At 36.5% G+C, this 26,759-nt stretch overlaps 1 protein-coding gene across 15 annotated transcripts in view; it reads left to right on the plus strand.

Annotated features, from left to right (window-relative positions):
- The window catches only part of Lcor (ligand dependent nuclear receptor corepressor), a 115,800-nt gene that overhangs the window by 70,115 nt on the left and 18,926 nt on the right, over positions 1 to 26,759 (plus strand). For 12 of the 15 annotated variants that reach the window (XM_060389416.1, XM_060389421.1, XM_021650509.2 and 9 more), the window contains 2 exons: positions 3,744 to 4,031; positions 6,972 to 7,065. The exons of 2 other annotated variants lie outside the window; for them this stretch is intronic. In XM_060389416.1, coding sequence (XP_060245399.1) covers positions 3,794 to 4,031; positions 6,972 to 7,065 — 332 coding nt within the window. In that variant the 5' untranslated portion in view covers positions 3,744 to 3,793. Of the gene's footprint in view, positions 1 to 3,743; positions 4,032 to 6,971; positions 7,066 to 9,833; positions 19,345 to 26,759 lie in introns of those variants that run through there. One more of the 15 variants, XM_060389512.1, reaches the window with a different exon arrangement.

The raw sequence follows: 26,759 nt of genomic DNA on the forward strand, positions 1-26,759 counted from the left end.
GGTTTTGTTACTTTATAGATATTTTATTAATCTTCATGAAAATATCTCAGGTGCTATAATGCCCAAAACAGGCCTTATCCAGGGAGATAGCTGTGATTTTTTTTTTTCTGAAGAGAGTAGTTTGTATAACTCTGAGGTTAGCTCTCTCTATCATAAATGATAAAGAGTTGAAAAAAATTTTAAGTCTCACATTTTGAAATCTTTGTGGGGACTTAACCAGTTGAGAGCCCCAATTTGAAAATCCAAAATTAAAACTTTTGAGTCTTATGTCAATACTTATAAATGTGAATTACAGAGCACTTTGTGTTTCAGATTTTCATGTTTGGCATGGTGCTTGGAATTAGTTTGTCTAAGGGTTGTAAATTGTTTAAGTAATTACGTAGGAGCTTTCTACAGCTAAGTAGGAATATACATGCAGTAAAAGTAGGTTTTTGTGATTGGGCTTATATAAAAAGTTTTAAGAAGCACTATACCTCTCGCAGTTATCACAATCACAATCACATTCTTTTTCAGCCTGCTTTGTTACCTGTGTTAGAAGTTTTGATAATTCTACCAGATATGGTAGTCGTTAGTCTCAACATTTGGGAGGCAAAGGTAAATGGATCTCTCTGAGTTCAAGGCCAGGCTGGTCTACATAGGGAATTCCAGGCCAGCCAGGAATAAATATATACATATGTGTGTGTGTGTGTGTGTGTGTGTGTGTGTGTGTGTATGTGTATGTGTATATATATATATATATATATATATGCTTGTGTGTGAGTGTGTGTGTATATATACATATATAATATCTATTATGTATATGGAAAGGGGAGACCCTTTCTCAAAGATTTATTTAATAATTTTTTTAAAATAGTATTTGTATTTTGAAACATATCGCTGACTGTGCTGTAACAAAGGGTTTGGTTTTTTCTTTTCCTTTTTATTTTTATTTTTAAAAGTTTTTTTGGAAACAGGGTCTCACAGTTCACTATGTAGACCAGCCTGGCTCCTCTGGAGTGCTGGGATACAAGGTACGCGGCCGTATCTAGCTGTGCTGTGCTGTAACAGTCCTGTTTTTCTGTAGGTTTTCTCTACACTGCAGCTAATGGTAACTGCTTTTACTTGACCCAGTGGTATTTCCCTGGTCATGACCATAATTGCAGAATATTTTAAGTAAATCAAAGAATTAATGCATTCAAGAAGCTCTTAGAAGATAGAGAACTTTAAATGGCAGCAGTGTCAGTCATACACATTTAATATTTTGTCTCATGATTATGGTGTTTGTTCAACAAAGGGACAAGATATAATACTGGTTTTGAAACATCCAAGGTAGAACTTAATAGTTCTTATTGTAAAATCTTTTACTCATCACAGAGCTCTTTAATAGTTACTAAAATAGAAATCCCATAAATTACTGCATGTTGCCATAGATTTGGAAAATCTTCTCTTTATTTTCCATGAGGTAAAAGCATACCACTAATATATGGAAGTTTAATATAGTCTTCCATATAGAGATTATATGTAATGTAGAGGAAATTTGTCTTTAACTGTCAAGTCGATAACTATTAATAAAAAATATCAGAAGCCAGGTATGGTGGTATATGCCTTTAATCCTGGCTGGTATAAGTAGGCAGATCTCTGAGTTCCAGACCAGCTTGGTCTACATAGTGAGTTACAGGCCAATCAAGGCTAACTAGTGAAACTTTGTCTTAACAACAACAACAACAACAAATAAATAAATAAGATTACCATTGTTAGAGGCTAGAGAGATGGCTCAGCAGTCAAGAGCAATTGCTGTTCTTGCAGAGGGTGTGGGTTCAGTTCTTGGCATATACATAGGCACTAAAACAACTTATAACTCCAGTTTTAGGAGACCTAATGCCATCTCTGATCTATACAGGCACCAGGCATGGGAGTAATTTATAGTTATTTGTGTTAAATTATATTAAGGTACACTTAACACATGCACTTATATGTAGGTACTCACACATACACATCAAATGAATGTCAGAAGAGCTGCCCAGGTGGTTCAGTCGGCAAGGGCACTTTTGCTGTCAGGCCTGACAGCCTAGGTTGGATCTCCAGGACTCCCATGATAAAAGGATCTCCATATGTAACATGACACTAGTGGTGCCACACACACACACACACACAGAGAGAGAGAGAGAAAGAGAGAGAGAGAGAGAGAGAGAGAGAGAGAGGCAAATTGAGTGGATAAAAGTTTTTAAAGGCTCTGTATGGCTCAAATTTTATTAAAACATGACAGTTGGTTATAAAACTGAATCTATATTATTATTATTATTTTTTACAAACCGTTTGCAACATCCAGTCTGTTTTATAGAAGAAATGTGGGTTATTTACTATGACTTAGGTGGATAGAAATGTGTAGAACAAGTCTATAGTGTCACTTCATGAACATTTTCTGGGGTATCAGGTGTTGTTCTTTGGCATCTGTTAGGAGCCTGTGGGGTTTTGATGGTTTGTTCTTATTGTGTAGGTTTTAATATTTTAGTGGCAATAAAAAAATCGGATTTTAACTTCAAAAACTAACCTCTAAAGTTCCTCATTTTTCTAAATCATGAGCAGTTATTTGCTTTTTCTAGCTAATCTTAACAAATAAGAAGCTAAAGCTTTTTGTGAAATCTTGAAAAAGCCGCGGAGGCATCATAGGGAATTCAGTTTACCAGTGGAACATTAAAGTGGTCAGGAAAAAAGTTATAAACAAGTTTTATCAGTAACCACCTGTACAAGTTTAGGTCACATTTCTCTTGTTTTAAAGGTATTAGTTGGTAATTGATTTGATTGTTGTGTTTATTACTCAAATAAATTAAACAGACACTACATCAGGCCAGATTGGGGATACAGAAATCATCAGATGCAGATGCAGCCTCTTAGTGACTATGGATAACAGGCTTACTCAGATCCTTTCCCTTTCATCTTAACCCCATTTGAACTTGAAGATCCTTTTCAGTTCCGAGAGTCGGTGAATTCCTGTGTTTTGAATGAACATTGTCTAAACTTTGATGGTGTAGGTGTTTCATTACTTTGCTAGCTATTTTCTATTTCCTAGCTAGCTACTTAAAGAACTCATGGAAAATATGTGGTCTTCAGCATTTGAAATGTGATGTTTAAACTCCTAGCTAGGAGTTCTAAAATAATGGTTCATAGACCATCAGCAGCTGGCAATTTGCTGGGAACACTATTTCTTGAGACCATCCGCCTCAAACTCCCCAATCAGAAACTCTGAGGACAATACTCAGTAACCTGTCTTTACATGGATCTTGAAATTAAGTCCTGGATCCTAAAGTTCAATGTCTTTCATGTCTTGTTATTCCTTTAGTCATTAACAAGAAGTAAATTAAGCACTCATAAATTTAGTAACCCATGCTTTCAAAATGTGAGGTAGTAGTTAAGGGAAAACTTGACATTCTCTATAGATGTTGACAGTAACTGTTTCCTAAAAGAAATGGTTTAGATATTTCCATACCAGGTAAGTGATTCTTACCCAGAAGATAACGTTTATTAGCCCTTTATTTAATTTTATAACTCTAGGGATGAATTGTTTAGAAAGACTTAAGAAAATTTTATTTTCAGTATCTATGATTCAGATGCTTACCAATTAAGAATATAAATCAAATGGGGTATGCAATTATTAGGATATAGGTTTTTAAGAAAAACTGAAGTGAAGTTTTGTTTTCTTGAAAGTTGTCTTTTTTCTTTAGTTTATTGTCCCACTTTAAAAGTAAATAAATCTTTGTTTACAGACAGTCCCTGGGTCTCCGACCCCAATATTCCCCTAGTGGCCCGTGAGATCATGCAGCGAATGATCCAACAATTTGCTGCTGAATATACCTCAAAAAATAGCTCTACTCAGGACCCCAGCCAGCCCAATAGCACAAAGAACCAAAGCCTGCCGAAAGCATCTCCAGTCACCACCTCTCCCACGGCTGCAACAACTCACAACCCTGTGCTCAGCAAACTTCTCATGGCTGACCAAGACTCACCTCTGGACCTTACTGTCAGAAAGTCTCAGTCAGAACCTAGCGAACAAGGTATGGTTTGATGTCATAGTCTTTTCTACCCAATCAGAAGACTTTAGTTTGGGGAGGGGAAAAAATTACAAGTAAGGCTCCAGCAACAAGAATAGGATAGAAAATGATATGATTCTAGCTGGTTATGGGTATATGCTCCTGTATGTCTCAAGTACATGGGCTGAGGCAGGAGGATCACCTGGGGCAAGGCCAATATAATGAGACCTTGTCTCTTAAAAATAAAAATAATGTCTTTCTTAAATTCTTACGACTGTCCAGTGATAGAGAAGCACAGATAGCATTGTTACAGCTTTACCCATCAGATCATGAAGGGTGCACCACACAGGAAAGTCAAGGAGTTACTACCAAAGTTCAGATTAACGTGAGAGCAGTGTCAGCGTTTGCATTTTCTAAGATAATATATCAGATTCTTAGAACTGTAAAAAGGCAAGTTTCTCCATTTACTTAGTACTCTACGACTAGCATCTGTCTGAGACACATCCTTTGCATGGAAGTTACATTCTTCAAATGAGATAAGTAAAAATCTGTATTGTGATTTCAAAAGAGTATCAGACTAGGTGTGGTGATGTACACCTTTAATCCTAGCACTTGGGAGCCGCAGGCAGGCAGATCTCTGAGTTTGAGGCCAGCCTTGTCTACCAGGCCAGCAAGGGCTACATAATGAGACTTGCATTTAAAAATAAAAATAAATAGTATTATAAATAAAAGACAGTTGAATATACTTTAGATTGTTAAGTGCAATATATACACGTGTACTAAATTAGGGAAATAACTTGAAAATATTTCCAAAATAACTATTATTGAGAATCCAAATCATTAGAAACGTTTAGAGGTTATGAATTTGGTTCAGATGTGTCTAACGTCTCTAAAGTGTATTTTAGCTAGGCAGTGGTAGCACACACCTTTAATCCCAGCACTCAGGAGTCAGAGGCAGGTGGACCTCTGTAAATTCAAAGCCATCCAGGTCTACAGAGTGAGTTCCAGGACAGCCAGGGCTACACAGAGAAACCCTGCCTCAAAAAACCAAATATAAATAAATAAAGTAAGTAAGTAAGTGTCTTTTACATAGATTAAATCCCTGCTGCTTTGTGTTCTCACAAAGTGCTGTCAGCATTTTCCAACCAAGGCACTTTTTAAACTTCTACAAGTGATTATAATTGCTGATGTCTTACTAAAAATATTTTAGTTAATGTCTTCAAAACTTAATGGCAGAAAAGGTATACTTTGTATGGATTTATTGGTAAGAAATACATCTTGATTTTAGAACAAAATTTTTAAAATTAATTTCTTTAAAAGGACCTTTTTTCTTATTTATGTAATAAAGACATTCCTGTTAGTGGATTGGTGTTAGTTACTTACTGAATATGTATTTGAGTAGGCTTTCTTTTTCTCCCTGTTTGGTGAACGGTAAACAAAATATCTTCTTGGAGAACAACTCAGATAGGAGCCCTACTAACCCATTCTGTTCACACTGACCAGTACACCTTCGGTTACTGTACTTACAAAGCTTTGTTTCTCCTGGTTTTGTTTGTTTTTTTCATTTATTTTCAAGACAGTTTCTCTGTGTAGACCTGGCTATTTTGGAACTACGCTCTGTAGACCAGGCTAGAATTAAAGGCTTACACTACCACCACCTGCCATTTTTCTGTTTTATTGAGGATTGTTTGGACTCTTGTTCTGTTCTGTTTTTCTACAAAATGGCATTTTCACTAAAAGTTTCTTGGTTCTAGATATTGCATCTAAAATTTCAGATTCATAAAAAGAGTTGCAACATAGAGGTGTGTGTATAGCCTCTATAAGTTATAGTGACTGTCTTGAGTTAGAAATATTCTAAGCACTGCACTGACATTTTAGATTTCAGTTGGGTATTAGATATTTAATAGGATGGTACTTGGTTCTTTAACATAACACTTAGGTTTATAGAGGTTTTAATGACTTCGAAAAATAAAACTTTATATAAGGCTGGGTCTTTTAATTTTAGAGGATTAGTGCATATTTCTAATGACTTTAAATGGGGAGTTGTGGTGTCTTCAGATTCAAGGGGTAAGTAGGTACTGTCCAGGATCTATTTTTGGCATAGACACCACAACCTTCCTTCTACCAGCTAGAAATCTGATAAGAAGCTTTGACTCCGCTTTCTTGGCTCTGGGTGGAATGGCAGCTTTGAAAGTTGTCAAGTGTAGCTATAGCTATAAACTTTGAAGGAAAAAGAAGTCATTAATTTTATGTATTAATAACTCAGATTTGCGATTCATCTCGTTTTTAGGATACATTTCCATGCTGTTGCAATATTAAGATGTTTCATTTTTTTTTACACTAAATTTGAACATTTTAAAATATTTTAATTTTTAAAAAGTTTTCTTAAACAAAATTTAGCAATTGAAATTTGAATATGCAGGGTCTTAAAAGATTTAATTCAAATACACCTATTTCTTATATGGAAAAATAGTTGAAATACACACAAATCATAAGCTATTAAGTGATTCATCCTTCAAATTATCTTGTATATACATGAAGTATAATCAGGTCATTTAAAAATAATTTTCTTATTATAAATTTTCCACCTTGAAGTTTCATATGCTTTTGGAGAATTTGGTTATGTATGTTTTTAAAAAGTATCTATACATTTGAATAATGGTTTAGGAAATGAGGTCTAATTATTCTGGTGCAGAATCCATGCTGTGTAACTAGTATTTCCAATCTCAGCATTTTCTATATTTTAATTTTCTTTTGCCCTGTTGACAAAATCTTTAGCCCCAAGAAATACATGTGTATTTCATATATAGCAGTACAACATGCTTTGCTAAATTTGTTTCTTTGGGAGAAACCTACTTTTTTTTTTTTTGAATTTAATACCCCAGTATGACAAATTTTTAGTATAGCCAGTTCATATTTGTTTCAGCTCTTAATATCCTCAGCTATTTGTTTGTGTCTCTACAGACGGTGTACTTGATTTATCTACTAAGAAAAGTCCATGTGCTAGCAGCACTTCCCTGAGCCATTCTCCAGGTTGTTCCAGTACTCAAGGGAACGGGTAAGGGAAAACATTTATAGCCTTCCACAGTTGTATATAAATAATTCATCAAAGGCTGATCAGCCAGTTTCCCTGAGTATTATAAGCATATCCTTCAGATCATCAGTCTTACAGGTGAGCCTGTTATAAAATGACTCAATCATCAATGAAGGAGAAGTGTATTTGTACAGTCTAAAATTGGCTAACATAGATCAATTTTGTCAGTTTTTAAACATGTAGTGAAATTTCATGAGTATGACAAGAACATACCTTTGGACCTTTTGTTGTGTTTTAGAGTGTGGAACGTGAGCTAAAATAATTGCAATGTGTAGAAGTGAAGACACTATTATCTGTGTTTAAGCTGTTGAATGAAAAGTGGGTGCTAGTGTTTCATTTGGTATTGCTAGTGAGGTGTGTGTTATGTGTGTTTATTTTTATTTGTTTTGGTTCGGTTTTCCGTTTTATTGGCCGTTGACTTGAACTGCAGTTTTAATTCCATGGCAGTTCAGAAAATTAATTCTATGTGTTTTGTTTTTTTTTTTAATAGAATGTTGTAAGTAGATGGATAACCATCTTATGCTGCTAAACATTATACACTTAGTTTGATCACAGTGAATTCTGTGACCACTTATTTTATAGTGTAAGAATTACTTAATCCTCTTAATATATATCTAGTAACCATTTCAATAAAGCAGATATCAATAAATATTTAGATACCATATCAGAAAATTGTGACATCATCTAGATAAGAAATTTTACTTTGATGAGCTTAAATTAGTTAGTAGCGTATGCCTTTAACCTTTTAAGATGGTTGATATGGGGAGTTTTTTAGACACTGAAGGAATAAGTAGGCACTAAGTGGACTTTTTTCACCCTACTCTTAATTACCTTCAAATTGAAGGATTCTTCTACTGACTTCTAAAAAATCCTTTTTATTTTCTCCTAAATTTCATTGTTTCCTTCCCTTCCACTCTTATTCAGTCTAAAAACATTAACCTGTTTCTCATGGTTTAATATAAGCTCTTCTCAGGATTTTATCGTGTATGTACTAGATATAAGCCAGCATGATCCCAAGTCATTTGGGTCCCTTTCAATATCAAAAACACTTGAGCTTTGTGAGAGCGTGCCTCGTGGAAGCCCAAGTACAGTTTACATAAATGAATCTCGTGTTTAAGACTCAACTTAGACGTGGCTGCCAGATTCGTAGTCTGTGTTGTTTAAACTGAATGGCAAATGTTTTCTACTTGGTTTTCTTTTATGGAAGATAAATTCATCAGCAGTACTTCCCGTCTTTCAGTTAGTGTTCAGCATTACTTTGTTAATGGTGCAGTATTCTCTGTGAAATCTGGGTGAATATAGTTTGTTTATCATTTAATTTTGTAAAATTCCACTTTTGGGCCTTACTGAAAGAATCTGTTCCTCTTGGGAATGCTTTGCCAGTTGCCAGTCTTAAAATCAATAACCTGTCTCTATTGCAAAAATTACTGGGAGATGGCTCAGTTGCTGAAGAGCCTGCCACACACACACACACACACACACACACACACACACACACACACGAAGACCTGAATTTGGTTCCCCATCCTCCACAGATGGCAGGGTTGCCAACCGTGTCTGAACCCCATAGCAGGGGAGGGAGTGGCTGGAGATGGATGGGTCCCTGGTGGTTATTGGTCAACCTGCCTGTCTCCGTGAGCTCCAGGTTCAGTGATAAAAAAAAAAAAATCTGCCCCCAACACCAGTGGAAGAAAAAAAGAAACAGAATGACCAAGGAAGGAAAACACCTAACATATATACAATAGCCCCAAACAACAACAAAATCTTATGCATTAACTTTAGAGGTAATTGACTCATAAATTATTTCAACACAAATATGGTATTTTAAGGAGAAAGATTGTTCTTAAAGAGGATTGCTACCAAGTTGTTTATACTTCTGTTATAGTGGCTCTGAGTATAACAACAAAATTCAGGGGAAAGTAAAAAGTTGCTTTGAGCAATTAAGGTATTGTATCTCTGTCTACAACCAATAAGGTTTTTAATGAAGAAGTGTGGTAAGTTATAATGCAAGGAGTCTTGATTCCTCTTTGTTTAAACTTCTTCCCCCACCTTGGGACTGGTTTTCATGTATAAGTTTTTCCCAAGCAGGACAAGAAATGTCATTTGGATTTTTTTTTTTTAAAATGCTAAACATTTAACTTGTCTGTGGGAAAAGTGAGCAGTTATCTGTAAGTTTCATCAGTGTGAATGCTGCCAGCCTTCTAGGTGGCTGTTATTAATGTTGAATGCATTGCATTGAAATAAATGATCTGGCTTACTCTTTTATTACTGTGCTTGTTTAGTGGTAACGTCACGTTGGTAAACAATTCTGTATAGATAATGGAGACACTAATGAATACTTTGTAATTAATGGTTAAGGTGCTATTTTCAAACAGTTGCGCGAAACTTTTTCTCCGAAAATTTGTGAACCCAACCAGAGACTGCCAAAGAGGTTTAATTTTTCTTTGCCCAAAAAACTCCTGGTTTTTTTGTTTTGTTTTGTTTTGCTTTTTCTTCTTTTTTTCTTTTTTCTTTTTTTCTTTTTTGTCCTTTTTTGTGATCAAGTTTTTAAACTAACTGCTGAGACCATGTGTTTTTTGTTTTTGTTTTTTTTTTAATTTTAGAGAAAAATAAATAAATAACACAAAGTGATGTTACCCAAGCAAGGCCTTCTAATAAAGGAGTGGTCCCCTCACCCGCCCCTCCCTTCCTGTGCAAGTCCTGCTCACATCAGTTTCCTTCCATCCAATTAGGCGACCTGGGAGACCCAGCCAGTACCGCCCAGATGGACTTCGGAGTGGTGATGGGGTACCTCCAAGAAGCTTACAGGATGGAACCAGGGAAGGTTTTGGACACTCCACATCACTCAAAGTTCCACTGGCTCGATCCCTGCAGATTAGTGAAGAACTACTGAGCAGAAACCAATTGTCCACAGCTGCCAGCCTTGGGCCGTCTGGATTACAGAATCATGGACAACACTTAATATTATCCAGGGAAGCCTCTTGGGCAAAACCTCATTACGAATTCAACCTCAACCGTATGAAGTTCAGGGGAAATGGTGCACTCAGCAACATCAGTGACCTTCCTTTTCTTGCAGAAAACTCTGCCTTTCCAAAAATGGCACATCAAACAAAACAAGATGGAAAAAGGGACATGAGCCATTCATCTCCTGTAGATTTAAAGATACCACAAGTTCGAGGAATGGATCTTTCTTGGGAGTCTCGCACTGGTGATCAATACAGCTATAGCTCTTTGGTAATGGGTTCACAAACGGAGAGCGCGCTTAGTAAAAAATTAAGGGCTATTCTTCCAAAACAAAATAGAAAAAGCATGTTAGATGCTGGACCTGATTCTTGGGGCTCAGATGCTGAGCAGTCTACCTCTGGACAGCCATATCCCACATCGGATCAAGAAGGAGATCCTGGCTCCAAGCAGCCTCGGAAGAAAAGAGGGCGTTACAGACAGTACAACAGTGAGATACTGGAGGAAGCCATCTCAGTGGTTATGAGTGGAAAAATGAGTGTTTCCAAAGCTCAGAGTATTTATGGGATTCCCCACAGTACACTGGAGTACAAAGTAAAGGAGAGGCTGGGCACTTTGAAAAACCCTCCAAAGAAAAAGATGAAATTAATGAGGTCGGAGGGGCCAGATGTTTCTGTAAAGATTGAATTAGATCCCCAGGGAGAGGCAGCACAAAGTGCAAATGAATCAAAAACTGAGTAGGAATATTGTAGAGTGCCAATTACTGTACAAACTGGGTGAGCACTACTGCATCCTGTCCAGCTGTCACTGCTGCGCCTAACTTCACTGCTGTGGCACTTGCTTCTTTGCAGCTTTTGCATTGACTTGTGCACAGAGGTGAAAGGTGCATTCTGAATGTTGCATATTTTAAATTTCCATATGCAGTATGGCTCGGAATATTGTTTGGCCTTTTGCATGTTTCTCTACACAGAGAATTGAGTTACCTCATAAAGACCAGATACATGGAAGTGGACTCCTTGCCTGTAGAGCATGCATGCTTTTCTTATTTTATTTTATTTTATTTTTTTAAGTTATGTTTGCCTTTACTTTAGAAAAAAAAAAAGAAGAAGGGAAAAAAAGCCCCTTTTAGAAATCACCTCTGTCATACTGGGAGCTTTGTCATTACAGATTGGAAAACCATCTTACAAAAATGTTCATATTTTTCTTACATGATTCAACTAATTGAAGAGTTAAACTAAAAAACAAACCAGATGAACCTTTGATTTTAAGAAATTTGGTTACTCGATGAATACTTGGGTCATTTATAATTATGCTTTATCATTTATATTCATTATTAAATTTATTGACTAAATTAGCAATGTCTTAGTGCTCACCCAGAGGGGAGGCAGTGGAGATGTGCACACACTACCTTCAAAATGTTTCAGTTCATTGCTTGGGACACTACCTTTGCTGTAATTTCATTTGAGATTTTCTAAGGGTAGAATTTGCTCTCACCAACAAGTGAGATTATAGCCTTATCTCATGGAGGACGCGCTCCCTTCTTACTCAGGAGCAGTCAGGGTACATTTCATAAACAATGGAGGATGCCTCATTTTAGCAAACTTCAGTTTCTTTATTATTTTCATTGGTTTTGTAGAAGTGGTCATGTACTAACCAACAACTGTGTACTGTTGAAGCCATTAGTTTTAAGATGTCTAAGCTATGCTTCTTGGGAATCAGAAAAGGCAAAGCAGTGTGTATTAGTAATTTGACATAGCTAAAATGATGCTTAGATTTTTCAGCCTTGATAATTTCTACATAGATGAAGGATCTAGGTTTTAGGTAAGAAGAAAAATAGCAATCCCAAGGTGACCTGATATGATTAGGTTGCATGTTAATTCTGTTAATAGTTCAGTTGGTAGTTTGCTCACTGGAGTTTCTGTTTTTAACTAATTCAGATACTGCTACAAGATTAGGAGAGGTTGGATTTTAGATTTTAATTAATTTTGTTAAACTGAACTTTTCCCTCCCATATTCTTATGGCATCCTATATAATATCCCCTCTTGACTTTTCTGGTTGTTTAGCACACTTCAGGCCCTTCCCAATCATGTTTGTGTAAGCACTCCTTAAAGAACCTCTTAAGCTTTGTTTGAGATGGGCACATGAAATTGCAGTAATGTAAGTTTGAAAGATTTGTTTTGGACAGTAACTGAAAGAATCCCTGATAAGTAAAGCCAGTGGAATTTAATCTCTTACTATAATCAGGTTAAAATTACTATTTTGTACAAAGCAAAATCCACACCACTTACACCCTGTATGCTAGTCTGCTGAGAAAGTTAATCAGACCCTTCTAAATGCTTAGCCAAACACCAAAATCATTGGCTTTTCTGAATAGAATAAAATAAAATAAGCATTCGGCGCTCATTGGGTTAAAATTGATTATTTCAGGAGATAATAACAACTTGAGAAATAGTAGGAATAAGTCCAGATAGTCCCCATGCACAAATTCCTGACTGAAAACTTTGAACCCATTAATTCATTTAGGCAAAAGATTTCACTCACAACCTGTGTTCAAAGGTTAGGCACACCATTGCTGCTGTTAAAATTAAGGCACTGTTCATTTTTGACATAGGTTGGGTGTGGATTCCTATTTTGATTTGGTTATTTTGTAAAGCAATTTAATCAGTGATTGATTGCCTGTTTGTTGGCTTTTTAGTCTCAATAGACAGAGAGTTTGGTAATATTAATGTGACTGCAATATTTCCTAGCCTAGCTGGAAAGTTGCAATAAAAATACATTATGAGGTACATGATTTTCATCTGCAATTGAAGGAAGTTGTGTGAGGTTTGCTGAAAGCAAAAGGCTAAGCTTATGAAGGAAAACCTCCTTTGTTCCCTCTCAGTTTTGTTAGCACACAATTAATTTCAGGCATGGTTCCTTTTTGTGCAGTGCTTGGGGTATTCAGTCGCCCAAAATCACTGCAAAAAGATCCATTGAGAAATTAATTTGTGCTTTTATTCCCTCTCAGAAAGACATCATTAAAGGCCCATCTCAAAATCTGGCCCTAAAAGTTGAACTTTTATACTTTCACTCTTCAGAGAGGTTTAATCCTTGTGCTAGTTCGTAGTGATGTATGAGTTGAGTTACGTAACTTTTGTCATTGTAGTGTAATGGGAGTGATCATTTTACTAACGTAAATATTCTCTATGTGTGTTTCAGTGGATGACAATCGAGCAGCAGAAGAATGGTGTGCCTACCCTTTAATGCTGCAGTTTAAATAAGAGAACTTGTATTGTGTCATTTCAGACTGTAGGCTGAGAGTTGTAAATAGTGAAAATCAAGTACTTCTATTGTTTGTTTTGGTTAGAAAGTGAATTTTAAAACAAACCAAACTCTAAACTTCTCAGATTAAAGTCCTGAGACCTGAAGATTGTAATGTTCATGTCTGTAAAGCTTTTTAACATTACACTTGAGATCAGTCATGACTTGATATTCAGGTAAATTTTCTTTTCCAAGAAGCTTTTGAATAAGCATATTTTCTCCAAAGGTTGGTTGGTTGGCTGGATTCTCTTTTTCTTTCTTTCTTTCTTTCTTTCTTTCTTTCTTTCTTTCTTTCTTTCTTTCTTTCTTTCTTTCTTTCGTTATTTTTTTCTTTCACTATTGTGTTGTTTTCTTTGAGTGTAGATTGTTTTAAAGCACTAATTGCATTTACATTGGTAACTGCAATATAAAATAGCCATTATTGTTTTTGTGAAGCATGGTTGAAATTAGATAGTGGTCCCTTTTAAAATTCATGAGCCTCTCAAGAAAAAAAAAAACTTAAAAAAAATACAAAAGCTGCTGAATATTTCAAAAGATATATATTTTACCTTATTGTAGGTTTGTAAAGTTAGTTTGTAATATTCAGGTGCACTTTTAATGTTAAACTTTGTGTTCAGAGTTCCATTATACTGCGTATTTCTTGGAGGTGGCTGTCAGTCCTCATCCCACAGTGATCCCTTAATTGATTTCTCTCTTGATTTGCCACTATGCTGTATGGCACTTTCAGTGTAGATATTCTAGTTTGGAGACGTCCTCATAAATGTGTGATGAAGATTGGTCTACTTGCATGCTTAATTTCTGCTAATCAGAGTTTTGCGTGGCCCGGACAACAGTTGACCATTTTTATGGTATGGGAAAGTATAGTTCAAAACTGCCTGTCACAAAAGCCTTTTTTCTTACATTTTTCAGTAAGGCAAATGATGGCATTATTCAAATTATATAACATTATTTGAATTAATGGAAGGAAATAATATATTTAAAATAAATCCTTGCTTTTTAGTGAGAGAACACTGACATCATACAGTAGATAAGCTACAGTACTGTGAAATCAAAAACACTATAAACAGTTCCAGGTGAGGTATAGTTAGGATGGTATTTTATTATTAGCATTCTTATTTTTGAAAGAGCAGAATCAGCAGGCATGACCCAATATAGTATATTATTTTACTTTGTTCAGTAGGCTTTAAAATGGCCGAATTATATTGTGATGAGCTATACACTTTTATTTTGGTTCCCAAATACCATGAAGGACAAGGTCTCTCTTTCAGGAAAAAATATTTATATTTGTGTATTATACTTTTAAATATAAGTTTGTTGTTATTCTGAAGTTTAGATGTTGCTTGATAAACCTTTGCTACAGCAGATCATGAATATGAGCAAGGCTTTGTGTAATAGTAGGGTCCTTATGTGAAGATAATTACTGTTCAGTTCTGGTGAGCAAGCTCAGAGGTGTGAAGTGTGTATTAGCTTTATTTGGTACAGTTTTACTTTACAACATTGAAGTGCTTTAGTACTCTGGTTATCTTATATAAATCATTACCTCAACCAATTGGCATTCTATTTCCCAGTGTTTTACCTTAGCTGTAAAATGAGCTGTATGGGATCAGATAGCAAAATGTTAAGTGGCACAAGGAGGTGTTTAGTTACCAGTTTTCTGGAGAAGACTAAAATTGACTACCTGCTATGACCCATATCCTAACTACCTTCTGTTATTAGGCAGTGCATGGCAGCCTTTGTGCTGCTAGTGTGTCTCCACCTTCCCCAAGTAAGCACATGCTGCCAGACCTGGTTCTAAGCCTTTGTGATCTTTTTACATTTTATTGCCCCATGATGATGAAGCTTAGATTTATTTGGTTATTTTCATTTTTAAAAAATTGTCAGTTCAGGGTCAGAACCTGAAATTATTTTGTGCTGTCAAAGCATGTGTATGACAAATTAGTGTTCTGTTCACAATTATTACATCCTGGTAGCTTTCATTTTAAAACAATTTTTTTATTCTGTAACTATTTAACCAAATGCTTGAGGTTGTTTTTACATTTCCATTCTTGTATTTATTCAGGTTGCTGTCATTGGTGATAGAATATGAAAATAGGTTAGGGTACCCACTTAATATTTTATTAGCAGATTGAAAGTTTCAGGTTAAATTTTGGCCTTCAGGAAGATGGAAGATGTCACATTTTCCTTGTTCCGTTTCTGTTAGAATTAAATTTTCATTAATACACTGGTCAATCCAGTATTAATTCAAAACTTGATGGCTTTAGCCAAATAGTCCACTTAGTAGACTATTAAACTATATAGGTTTTGGGTTTGGGGTTTTTTTTTGTTGTTGTTGTTTTGATTTGGTTTTGGTTTGTTCAATTTTTTTTTTAATCTACTGAAAAAGAGTATATACATACATACACACACACATATATATATATGTGTATGTAGGTATATACACATATATATGTATGTATGTATGTATTTGTGGTACAAGGAATGCAGACCTCCATATCCTTTATTTTGGATTCTGTTCTTGAGACTTGAAGATTTGTGAACATGGTGACAAGGGAAAATAGAGGAAATTCTTTCCACATACTCTTTTATTCCAACTTTTGCATTTACCTTTTAAAGAAGCAAACATTAGCCCTATGGCACAACACTGTCTGAATGCTCTAAGTGTTCAAAAGGATTTTGGAGCAGGGGCTAGAACATAGGATGGATAGGTATAAACTTTAGAGAAATCGAAAAAGATCAGCTGCCCCAGCTGTATCAGTTAAACTAAGAGTGGGTCTCAAGACACTGGTAACGTGCATTTGATAGGAAAATTTTTACCTTGTTTGAAAGTGAGAATTAAGTCTAATGTTTATTTGGAAGACAGTAAACATGAGATAATTTTAGAATTTTTTGGGGGGTAATTTTTAAGATTTCCAGTTCATTTAGAGCTGTATCCATAAAAAAGCATGAAAAGCAAGCACTTTTAGTAAACCATAGATTTATTGGATGTAGCAAATATTCATAATATTTAACCTTTATTGTTTGAATGTGAAAGTGAACTCTTTACTCCTTGAACTGTCATTGAACAGGCTCAAGATATTTTCAACACTGGAAATGACCCTACACACATACCAAATAAATAATCTAAAGCAGTGAGACATTTGAAGATTCATACCTCTTAAACTTCTTAGATTTGTCTTGAAAAACAGTTTGTGAACTTCTAACCAGTATTAGTGCAGTCTTGGGTTCCTTGTTCTGCATAATCGCACCCTTTCTCAGGTATGTCCTGAAAACATACATTTAAATCTCTTTGGAGATTAGATTCTCAGTGGATAGTGTGTAAGGGGTGGGGGTGGGGGCAGGGAATAGTTGAACACAGGATACTGACACAGTAGAGCAGGGATTTTTAACATTCAGTAGCCAAATAGAATTTCAGTCTAGAATATTTTTACCCCCACAGGATGAACAAAATGATTCTTATTTGGTAAATAACTAGTGCTACACTCCTGAAAGGTTTTCATCCGGGTGACTTTTTCCTGCTTGGTGGAAGGTATATAGCAAACCTTACTGTCATTAGGAAAGCACTTCCCAAATGTTATAAGTTCTAGGAAGGGATAAGTCAGCACTTTTCTGTTAAAACACTAAAGTCTTAATTTATCTTCAGAGTCTTAGGTACTGTAAGTTTTAGGATGATTATTTTAAAAACCATAACTACATGATATGGGGTCAGATCACATTTATATAAATCTTATTTTAACAAAAGACAACATTTTGTACCTTTCTAGTAACTGTAAGTAATTGCCTCATTTTCCCCATTTCATTTAAGCATTTCTGGCTTTGGAATTTGGAATTTGAGAGAAAGTGAGGGGGGGAAATTCCCCAAATGAAACATGTTATCAGACCATTTTAGAAATATAAATCACTAAGGAAATGGGTAGAGATTCTCTCCCTTTTAAGTCTTCAGGGAATGAGCAGTATTTAGAATCTTTGGCTGAAATTCAAGCCTTTTTACTGTGTAAATTTTTAATACTAATTCACTGACATGCTTTTTACATCAGAGGACTCATATGGATCTTAATGGTTTTAAGTTGTGGAAGGGTATATTTCTAAAATCAAGGGGGGTTGATTAACTAGGTTAGTATTACCAGCATTAGTGAGTTTAAGGAATCTTAGTATGTAATAGCGAAGTGTTTGATTGAAAGTCTAACCCTATATTGCTAGTCAAAATTAGTTACATTCTGATCTAGGAAAGATATAGTCATTGGATATTGATATGCTGTGCTGTCAGAAAAAAAAAAAAACAACAGAAGAAACCTTTATCTGACTCCCACGTGTGCTTGTTCTGACGGGATGTGTACTTAACAGCGGCTTGTTGCTGCTTTGGGGAAAAATGCATAAACTGTACATTGGAGCGTTTGCGTATAATTCTTTAAGACCTCCACTTTAAACTGTCAGACATTGGTATTTTATCAGTCTACACTGTTAAATAAAGCTAATGTTCTTAGAAAATCAACTTGTACACACTGTTTAAAAACCCTCAGGGACAGTTTTCACACTTTTCTCACTCAATTCAGGTACTTTGATGCTATTCTTAAACCTAACAGTGACTTGTATTTTTCTGTTTTGCTTTTATTTCAACGTGCTGGTAGCACATCTTTGATGAATGTCAACTTAAAAACTCAGTTCAGGTATCCAGGTATAACTCAGCCAAACAGATTTTAAAGCTGCATAACTTTCCAGCACACGGTGCCTCACACTCTTATAGTGGCATTCTATAGATTCAGTTATAACTACTGAGCAGATAATATGGGGGTTCCTGTTAACAGTGTATTTTTTTAAACATGCATACACGTATAGCCACCACACACACACACACACACACAGTTAAACTATATATTTTTAAATGCCACGAATAGCCAGCACAATGAAAGTAAATGACATTCCTACCTGCTTCTGTAAATTCTAACAGATGCAGTTCCTCCTTGATGTGGCTCTTGTTTCTTCATAACTACTACTAAATTCAAGCACTGGTCCTTGGGTGTCTGACCTCTACATTCTATTTATGCAATGTCTTCAGAGAATCTGTGCACTGGCCACTGTGATGGAACCATTGGGCCGTAAGTGCTTTGAGTTTATCAGTAGTGATTCTGCCAAAGTTGGTATTTTAACATTTTAAGTATGTAAAAAAAAACAAAAAACAATAAAAAAAAATGAGCAGAGGTCTAGGTCTGCATAGAGCAGGAAGTTTTATTATCTCAGTGTATTTTACAGCCTCAAAGACCTCAGCGACAAGTCCCTTCTGATGGTGGCTTGTCTTTTAAACGTTTTCCACAGTGCTACTTGTGGTTAACAAAGAAGTCATCCCTCTGCTTTAGTATTTGATATCTCACATCTGAAAGAAACTCTAAAACCCATAGCCTTTGAAGACATGGAAAATGGCATTTTTCAGATTTCTACAAGTTCAGTGTCATGTAACAAAACAGGAACCCCCTTTACTCTATGGACCTCATTTCAATATACTGTTTACAGTTTGACGGAATTGTATAATTTAATATTTCTCTTGTACTGTAGTTTATATTTATTTACAGATTTTTGTACTGTGTGATTTGAATTTTTTGTTCTTGCTATAATCATTTGTTTATGTAGTAGAGCACTTATGATCACAGATTAAGTTTTTGGGTTTGATTGCACTACATTAAATATTTTAATGCAGTTCTGATTTTGACTGGACTAAAATAAGCTGTGTCTTAATGTATGTGATGAGTACTTAAATTTTAATCCATGTGGTTCCCCTTTTTTTTCTTTTTTTTTTCTTTTTTTTTTTTTCCATTGTATGTCAGAAGCACTAGTTCTTTCGTGCATGTGTAAGACTTAATGGTTCCATTGTATTATTTGACCATGACATTTTGGAGAAACATTCCCAGCTGTAATGTTGTGTATGGTAGTTCTCACTGGATGCTAGACTTTAAAAACCACTATTCTTCTAATAAATTTTGTTGTGAAAACCTGTTTTTAAAGCTTGGTTTTTGCTCCTTAAGATTTTAGTGCTTGTATGTAATTTACAAAATGGGGGAAAGTTCTGTGAAGTGCACATGGCAGTCAAAGTTAGTTGTTCTTTCACTTTGCAGATGAAACCTTTTATATTACTAGAAATGCTGCTGCAGAGTTAGTTCAGTATTCTAGTGCAATCACTACCTTGTCCTTCATGTGCTTGCTGACTTGACACTATCCCTGGACTACGTTTGTTTTCTTTATTGAATTGTGTACTTTAAATTAATCTTTTCAGCTAACCAAGATAGGCTGGGTTTCATAATGCCATCTTCTGCTTAAAAGTCAGTTTTTCATAGAGTAAAACTTCTCAGTAAGATTAGTTGCCAAAACAGAAGTATTTGATAACTTGTTTGCTCTTGAGTCACAAATAGTAAAGCAGCATTGTCAGCTGGTTAAGGCTGTTACAGTGCTTCTATTGTTGGGAGGATGCGGATGAATATGCCATGTGTTTAGAAGCTGGGGTTGGAAAGAAGTTGTGTATTATAGAGGTTCCTAGTGTAGAGAAGTTAGAAGAACTGAATGAGAGACCCTAAATATTAGAAATATGAGCACAATATCTTAGGAAGTGTTTTTCTACCTCACAGTATAATCAAATACAAGCAGAAATTTTATATTCATAGATGGTGTTATTGTGCATAATTAATCTGTTTTGTTGTTGTCTAAGAGTGGCTTTATAGCTAGCTATGCCTGTCTTTTCAGTATGACGCTTGTAAAAAAAAATAAGTTTTTTTGGGTGGTAATACAGATGTTTCTTGGCTTTCTTTTCCTGTTCAGTTATGACATATTTGTAGGATATTCTTCTGGAAACCTAATTATTTGTAAATTTCAGGGCTTGTTTCATGTCATTTCTTACCACTATCCACTGTAATCCGGTGGCCAGATCATTGTGATAAGACTAGTCAAACAGCTCATATGTGACCTTTTGCTTCATTGACCTATCTTCAAGCTTGTATTTGGCTCTTGAACTACTGTGGCCCAGCTTTTAAGAGTGACATCTTTTAAACCAGAATTTCTCTTCTTATGCTTATGTTTGAGGGTTAGTTCAGGTGCCCTGGTGTCTTAACAAATATGGCAAGTAGAGAAATTCTCTAATGACAGAACAAGAGTTGCATAAGGGAAATGGAATGAATACACTGGTATGGCATATCCTGGGTTGTATTTTCATTTCTTCCAACAAACATTTATATTCACATTAAAAAAAAAAACATGCCTAAATTGTGTGAAGCTAGGTCTTGTAATGAGGGAGGCATAGGAGATAATGGCTTGTTACAGTACAGTCAGAGTCCACGTCATCATTGTTTGCTTCCAAAGGTAAGCACTGTAGCAGAATTGTTATTCAGGTAACAGGCTGTTACCTTTTCTGTTGCGTGTGCTTGAATGAAATGTGGAAGTATGAACTTCAGACTGCATTTACAGCTAAAGTAGACAGAGTTGATTTTAGAGATTAGTGAAAAATAAATGCCAAAACGGTGTAAAGAAAAAAAGAAAACATGCCCCAGCTTAAGCCATTGTTTGGTTAGTGTTTACATAGGATCCAGAAAGTAAGCAAGTGACAGAACTCTAATGGTTGGAGCTGAGCTTGCGGCACAGTGGTGAGCCGTTTCTTACCATTCAATAGGTCCTCACTTGATCTGTGTGCAGTATTTTTTTAAAAAGTTAAAAGAATCCCCTGAGTCCTAGATCCCCAGTCTGAGGGTTTTATAAGCATCTAAGAATACTTCCTAGTGCTAATTTAAGTGTGCCACACAGTTTTACTAGAAAGATCACTTGTGTCTTTATCTGTGAAGTGAGGGTATTTGGATGCTTTTCAGTCTTTTTTCAACCTTGAAGTTGACACAAATTTTAATTAAATATGAAGCAGACAGATTCGTTTGAATATTGCAGACTGACAGATGATCATTGCTAGTACAGTTTAACAGTGTGTGTTGTGTTTCCTAAGTTGGCTCTAAGACACCTTGATTAGGAAGACCTGGCAGTGTAGCTTTTGTAGAGAGATACTGATGTAGAAGAAAGTAACCATGAGGACTGATGTTTTCATATTAAGGACTGGACCATCTGTGTAGGCTAGAGTGTTTAAAACTAGACATTGTAACATTAGCCTCTTGAAGATTGATTTTCCTATGTCCTAGCCTCTGTGTGTGTGAGGAGGGGGAATCAGGGCAAGTATTAAGGGTCATGAAACTGATGTTTCATATGGATTTGAGTACTGGGTGACTTAGTGCAGTATTTCTTTGTCCTGGGTTAAAATTCAGATCCTGTAGTGGCTTTTGAAAATCATTGTATACTTTTATCCTATTGGTGTGGTGTTTATGGAGCCCTCTAGGATACTTGGTAAAAAGTATAAAGTAGGATGCTTTGTAAAAAACTTAACTTAAAAAACTCAGTATGCTTACTGTGTAGCATTCAAAATTCCCTGTTTTCACATTTTTCTTTTGTAAATTGATAGGAAACCTACATTTATTTGATACCATATGAAGTTACTTGATGAATTTGTACATTATATGATATTTAAATCAGGGTAAGCGTATACATCTCCTCAGACATTCCTTTTAGAAAACACTCCATATCCCTAACCCCCTTTGGTTTTTCAACACAGGGTTTTTCTCTTTAATAGCCCTGGCTGCCTTGAAACTCTGTAGACCAACCTGGCCTCAAACTCACAGAGATCCACCTACCTCTGCCTCCCAAGTGCTGGGATTAATGGCATGTGCCACCATGTCTGGCTAAACGAGGCAGTTTTTAAAAATCATTTTTAAATTATTTAATTTTACTTATAAGCATTGGTGTGAGGGTGCCAGATCTTCTGGAGCTGGAGTTGCAGACAGTTGAGAGCTGCCACGTCTCTTATGCCTCCTCTCTTTTAATATGTAGTACACTCGTGCCCTGTAGTTACCTTCCGTGTCACAGGATTCCCACACTTACTTCCCATGTCTGCTTGTAATTAAAACCTCTTCCTCCTGTTGGGTTGTTTCAAATATGTTTTTATTGAAAGCTCCTTCTTGACCTTTCTGGTTGTCTCTTCAAAGTATTTTTCTTCCTCTCTCAATTTCATTGGGAAATGCATTAGGAAAATCATTTTCACTACATAGTTAACTTTATTTCCTTGGTTCATTCATTACTCATGCATGCAGTGAACTGCCTGAGACTGTAATCAGTGAAGGTAGCAAGTTAGAGTAGACCTGGGCTACAGAAGCTTCCCAGTCCAGGAGAGGAGATGCCTAGAAACCGTGATCTTACAACGTCAATGTTGTTTAATTAAAAAAAGATGGAGACAAAGGGAGAGAAGAGCTGCAACCACCACCCACAGGGAAATGGGCTGATGGCCGGAATAAGAAGCAATGGAAAATTGGCAGAAATTCAGACAAAAATGTGGCAAGACATGGTGTGAGCTTTAGAAAGAACAAATGTGAATAATAGGAAACAGCAGCTAAAAATAAGCTGATGGCAGAGAGCTTGCAGGGTGTTTCCCAAGAAAGCCAACCTATGAAACTGAACTCAGTAGAGTATTGGAAGCAGGGGAAGCTATAGCAATAGTGATAAATATTTAATTTGGATTCTTCAGCTTTATATCTTCATTGGAGTGTATATATTTAATTATGTCTGTCTTCCAATGTTTCTAAGTAAAAAGAAGTATGATTCTACTTAGATCAGTCCCTTATACCATAGCACCTTACATGCCTTGCACTGTACCTCAGAAGTAGTCTTGGCTGTTTATGAATAAAGTTTGGTGTGGGGTAGTAATTACGGTAAAACCCCAGAGAAGGAAAAGTAGGTGCAAAAACACTCTGGCTGTGTCATAAATGTATAATCCAGCTACTCAGACTGAGATGGGAATGCTTGAGCCCAAGCAAGGGCAACATAGCAAGAAGAAACTAGAGTATGGGCTTGGGGCAGTAGTGGCAATTAGGAATACTGACTGCTCTTTCAGAGGATCTGAGTTCAATTCCCAGCATGCACATGACAGCTTATAACCTCTTGTAAGTCCAGTCTTGGGATTTGGTGCTCTATGGGCACTAGGCTTACACTTAGTACACAGACATACATGTAAACAAAATACCCATACTCATAAAATAAATTTTAAAAAAAATTTGTTTATCTCTATATTTCAGTTTTATATACAGACATTCCCTTTTTCCTTATTTAACAGCTATGAAGTAAACAATTGAGAATATTAAATCTTAGACATCTTTAATTACTTAGGAATTATATATATTGTGTCTAAGTAATTTGCTTTATGTCATCAAAGGCATTAAGCTTTAGGATACACGGCAAATGTGAGTAGTTCTAAAATCTAAAACTTCAAGAGTGGACACTTAGGAACCTCAAGAGAACATGAGAAAGTTAAGAGGTGGGATGTTTGGAAGAAACCAAAGGTCAGGACATCACACGGTCGTTTGATCAGGTATATCATCTAGTGGTATTCCTTTCCCTCTCACCCAAAAGGACTTTGTCAGAAGCATAGCAGCTCATTTCTTGAGAGGAAACATAGTTGTGTTGCTGAATTGTCATAGAGAGTATGATGTCCTTTGATTTATTGTTTCTGTTGCCTCCTCCAAGAGCTGTTTTAGATAGACATACCTTTGTCCACAGTGCCCTGAAAATTAGTAATTTTTAGAATATTATTACAAAGGAAGTACACATCCATTCATGGGAGTGTAGCTGATGGCTGCAGCCATGCCAGGTCTTTGAACATTTGTTTCTGTCCTTACCACTCTTAAAGGGAGCAAGCAGCATTTTAAGATTAGTTCTCTTTCCCTTGGAGAAGGAGCTACTTCTGTCTATATTTTGCTTAAGGAGTGGTGTTTTTGTCCTGATGATTTAAACTGGAAATTAGAGGGCAGTCCCCTGAAGAACAGTATTGATTTAGTTTTCACTTGAGAATAAGAAAGAAAAGGAAGTAAGTTCATCCTCCCGGGCTTATCCTGTGCTCTCATGTGATAGTGACCTTACCATCTAGACTTCCAGCTCAGTAAGGGCTCAGGATACATGACTCTTCCCAAGCCCCCTGGCCAGGGGTCTGTCTGTCTGCATTTCTTGTTGTTACACCACTTCGTTTGTATTACCAAACTAGTGTCCGATTCTATCGCTTAATAGTATAACTTCCAGGAACTGCTGTTTTAAGTTTATGCCACCCAGGCCAGAATCTCGTCTGTTGCATCCTTTGAATTTTGTTTTGTCTGATCTCATGATATCTTGTCTGGATGACTGAGTGACAAGCAAAAGTGAGTTTGGTGAGGAAGTGTGGGTGAGGTTTTGAGAAGTAATTTGTCGGCTGGTCACTTTGTGAGACCATCATACTGCTGCAGAGGGATTGGCTTTTCCAGTTGTGTGCTTCTGCGTGAGTTTGGTTCACACCTCCTCCTGCTTACCATTTGCTGATAGACCCAAAGCATGAAGAGTAAACCTGAATCTTCTTTAAGAGATCTGTTTCAGTCTCATAGCAGGGATATACAGCCCTGAAATGCAGGAGGGCGAACACCCTGCTTCCTGTCTAGCACCAGCTCTTTCCCCTGTTTTATATCCGTTCATATAATTGATAACATTCTCTTCCCTGCTTTGAGCACAGTTGGTTAGGAACCCAGTAAATGGAGAGAAAGCTATTGCTAAGGGTTGTAGCCTTTTGTTTGGGATCACTGATTTTAGCTGCTGTTCCCCCCATGTTGCCATTACAGGGGTAACTCCCAGAGAATCACTCCCACAGCGGGAAGAGGTCAACCCTAGATTGATCGATCACCCAGCCTTCATGATTCTGACCCAAGGAGGCATTAGTTAATTTTCCAATTTTTGGGAGTCTCTGTTCGCCTAAAATTTGTCTAAATTGAGATCATTTAGATTTCACCACCTAGAAAACATGAGTTAAACTGCTTTGTGTCTCATTTTATGTCACTTTTACCATGCTTGCATTCCTGGGGGTGGGGATGTCATATATATGGTAGCCACAACTCTGTATCGCGTAGTCTCCTCTAGTGCTATTCACCTTGCTTTTGAAACTCAGTCTCTCACTAAACCTAGAGCTCACCAATTTAGCTAGACCAGTGGCTCTCAGCCCTCCTAACGCTGTGATCCTTCAGTACAGCTCCTCATAGTGTGGTGACCCCCAACTAAGAGTCAGAACTGTAATTTTGATACTGTTATGAATTGTAATGTAATTATTTTATACACAGAGTATCTGATATTCAACCTCCAAAAGGTCGCGACCCACAGGTTGAGAATCACTGAACTAGACTGGCCAGTTGGCCGCACAAATCCTCCTGTTCTTACCTCGGCAGGCTGAGATTACAAGAACTTCCATGCCCTACTTCTTTATGTGGGAGCTGGGGATTAAACTGGAGTCCTAGTATTTGATAATCAAGAGTAGATATGCTTGCCTTCTGGTGCCATGAAAGCTTGTCCTCAGGGAGAGGGCATTTGGGTCAGTCACAGCTCAGGCATCTCTGGCTCCTGTTTTTGAAGGACCTGGTGTCTTCAGCAATGAGGACTTGCCCTGGAGAGCAGCCAAGGACAGTAGCAATAGGCTGTATGTTTTAGGAGTCTCCTGAACAGCACAGACCACCAACTCAAAAGAGGGCTTCTCATGTCTGGTATTGGGGTTCTTGTTAAGTGGTCTTTGGCTTTTGGAGGAAGCACCTCTATCTCAAACGAGAAAAGTTCATTAAAACTATGTATGTATAAAAATCATACAAAATTATGTGTATTATAATTTTAAAGGCAAATAGTTAAATTTCTTGCAACTTTTTCTGGCATCCTTATGATTATACCCTTCTTCCTCTGTGTTACCTCCCTCCCTTAAGAGCCCATGTTTTCCATCTCCCCTATCAGATCTCTTATACCCTCCTAGATCCCTCTCTCTATTGCTCCCCAGCCCCCCTAACCCCTCAGCAGATTCACCACACCCTGAAAAAGATTTAGACTGGCAGTGAGGAAGTGGGAAGTATCTTTTCCAATTACCACCTATCAAAATACAACTTGTACCCTTGATAGGAAACTGGGGATATATTTTTATGTTTTGTTTAAAGAAACAAGTGAACATGAATACTCTAGTGATAGTCTGTTCTGTCTAAAGCTTCCTTTCTCCTCCATGCTCTCAGACTAACTTTTCCTGCTTCTAACATTAGCTCCTCTTGCTTTTGTTCAGTCAAGAAAAATATTTTTTTGGCCATCAGTGATACTGATTTCCCTACCCAGCAGTCTTTGGATAGTTAAGAACTAGCTGCTGGAGAAAGTACCTGAATCTATTTCTCCCACACTCTAGATTTTCTTTTTTTCTTTGCATTGAGCTTCCTGCCACATTTTGATTTTTCCTTTATTGGAAAATAATATGAGCATCGACTGCCCACCATTTATATTAGCCACAGGAATGTAAGTATTG

The sequence above is a fragment of the Meriones unguiculatus genome, chromosome 1 (genome assembly GCF_030254825.1).
Source record: "Meriones unguiculatus strain TT.TT164.6M chromosome 1, Bangor_MerUng_6.1, whole genome shotgun sequence".
NCBI lineage: Eukaryota > Metazoa > Chordata > Mammalia > Rodentia > Muridae > Meriones > Meriones unguiculatus.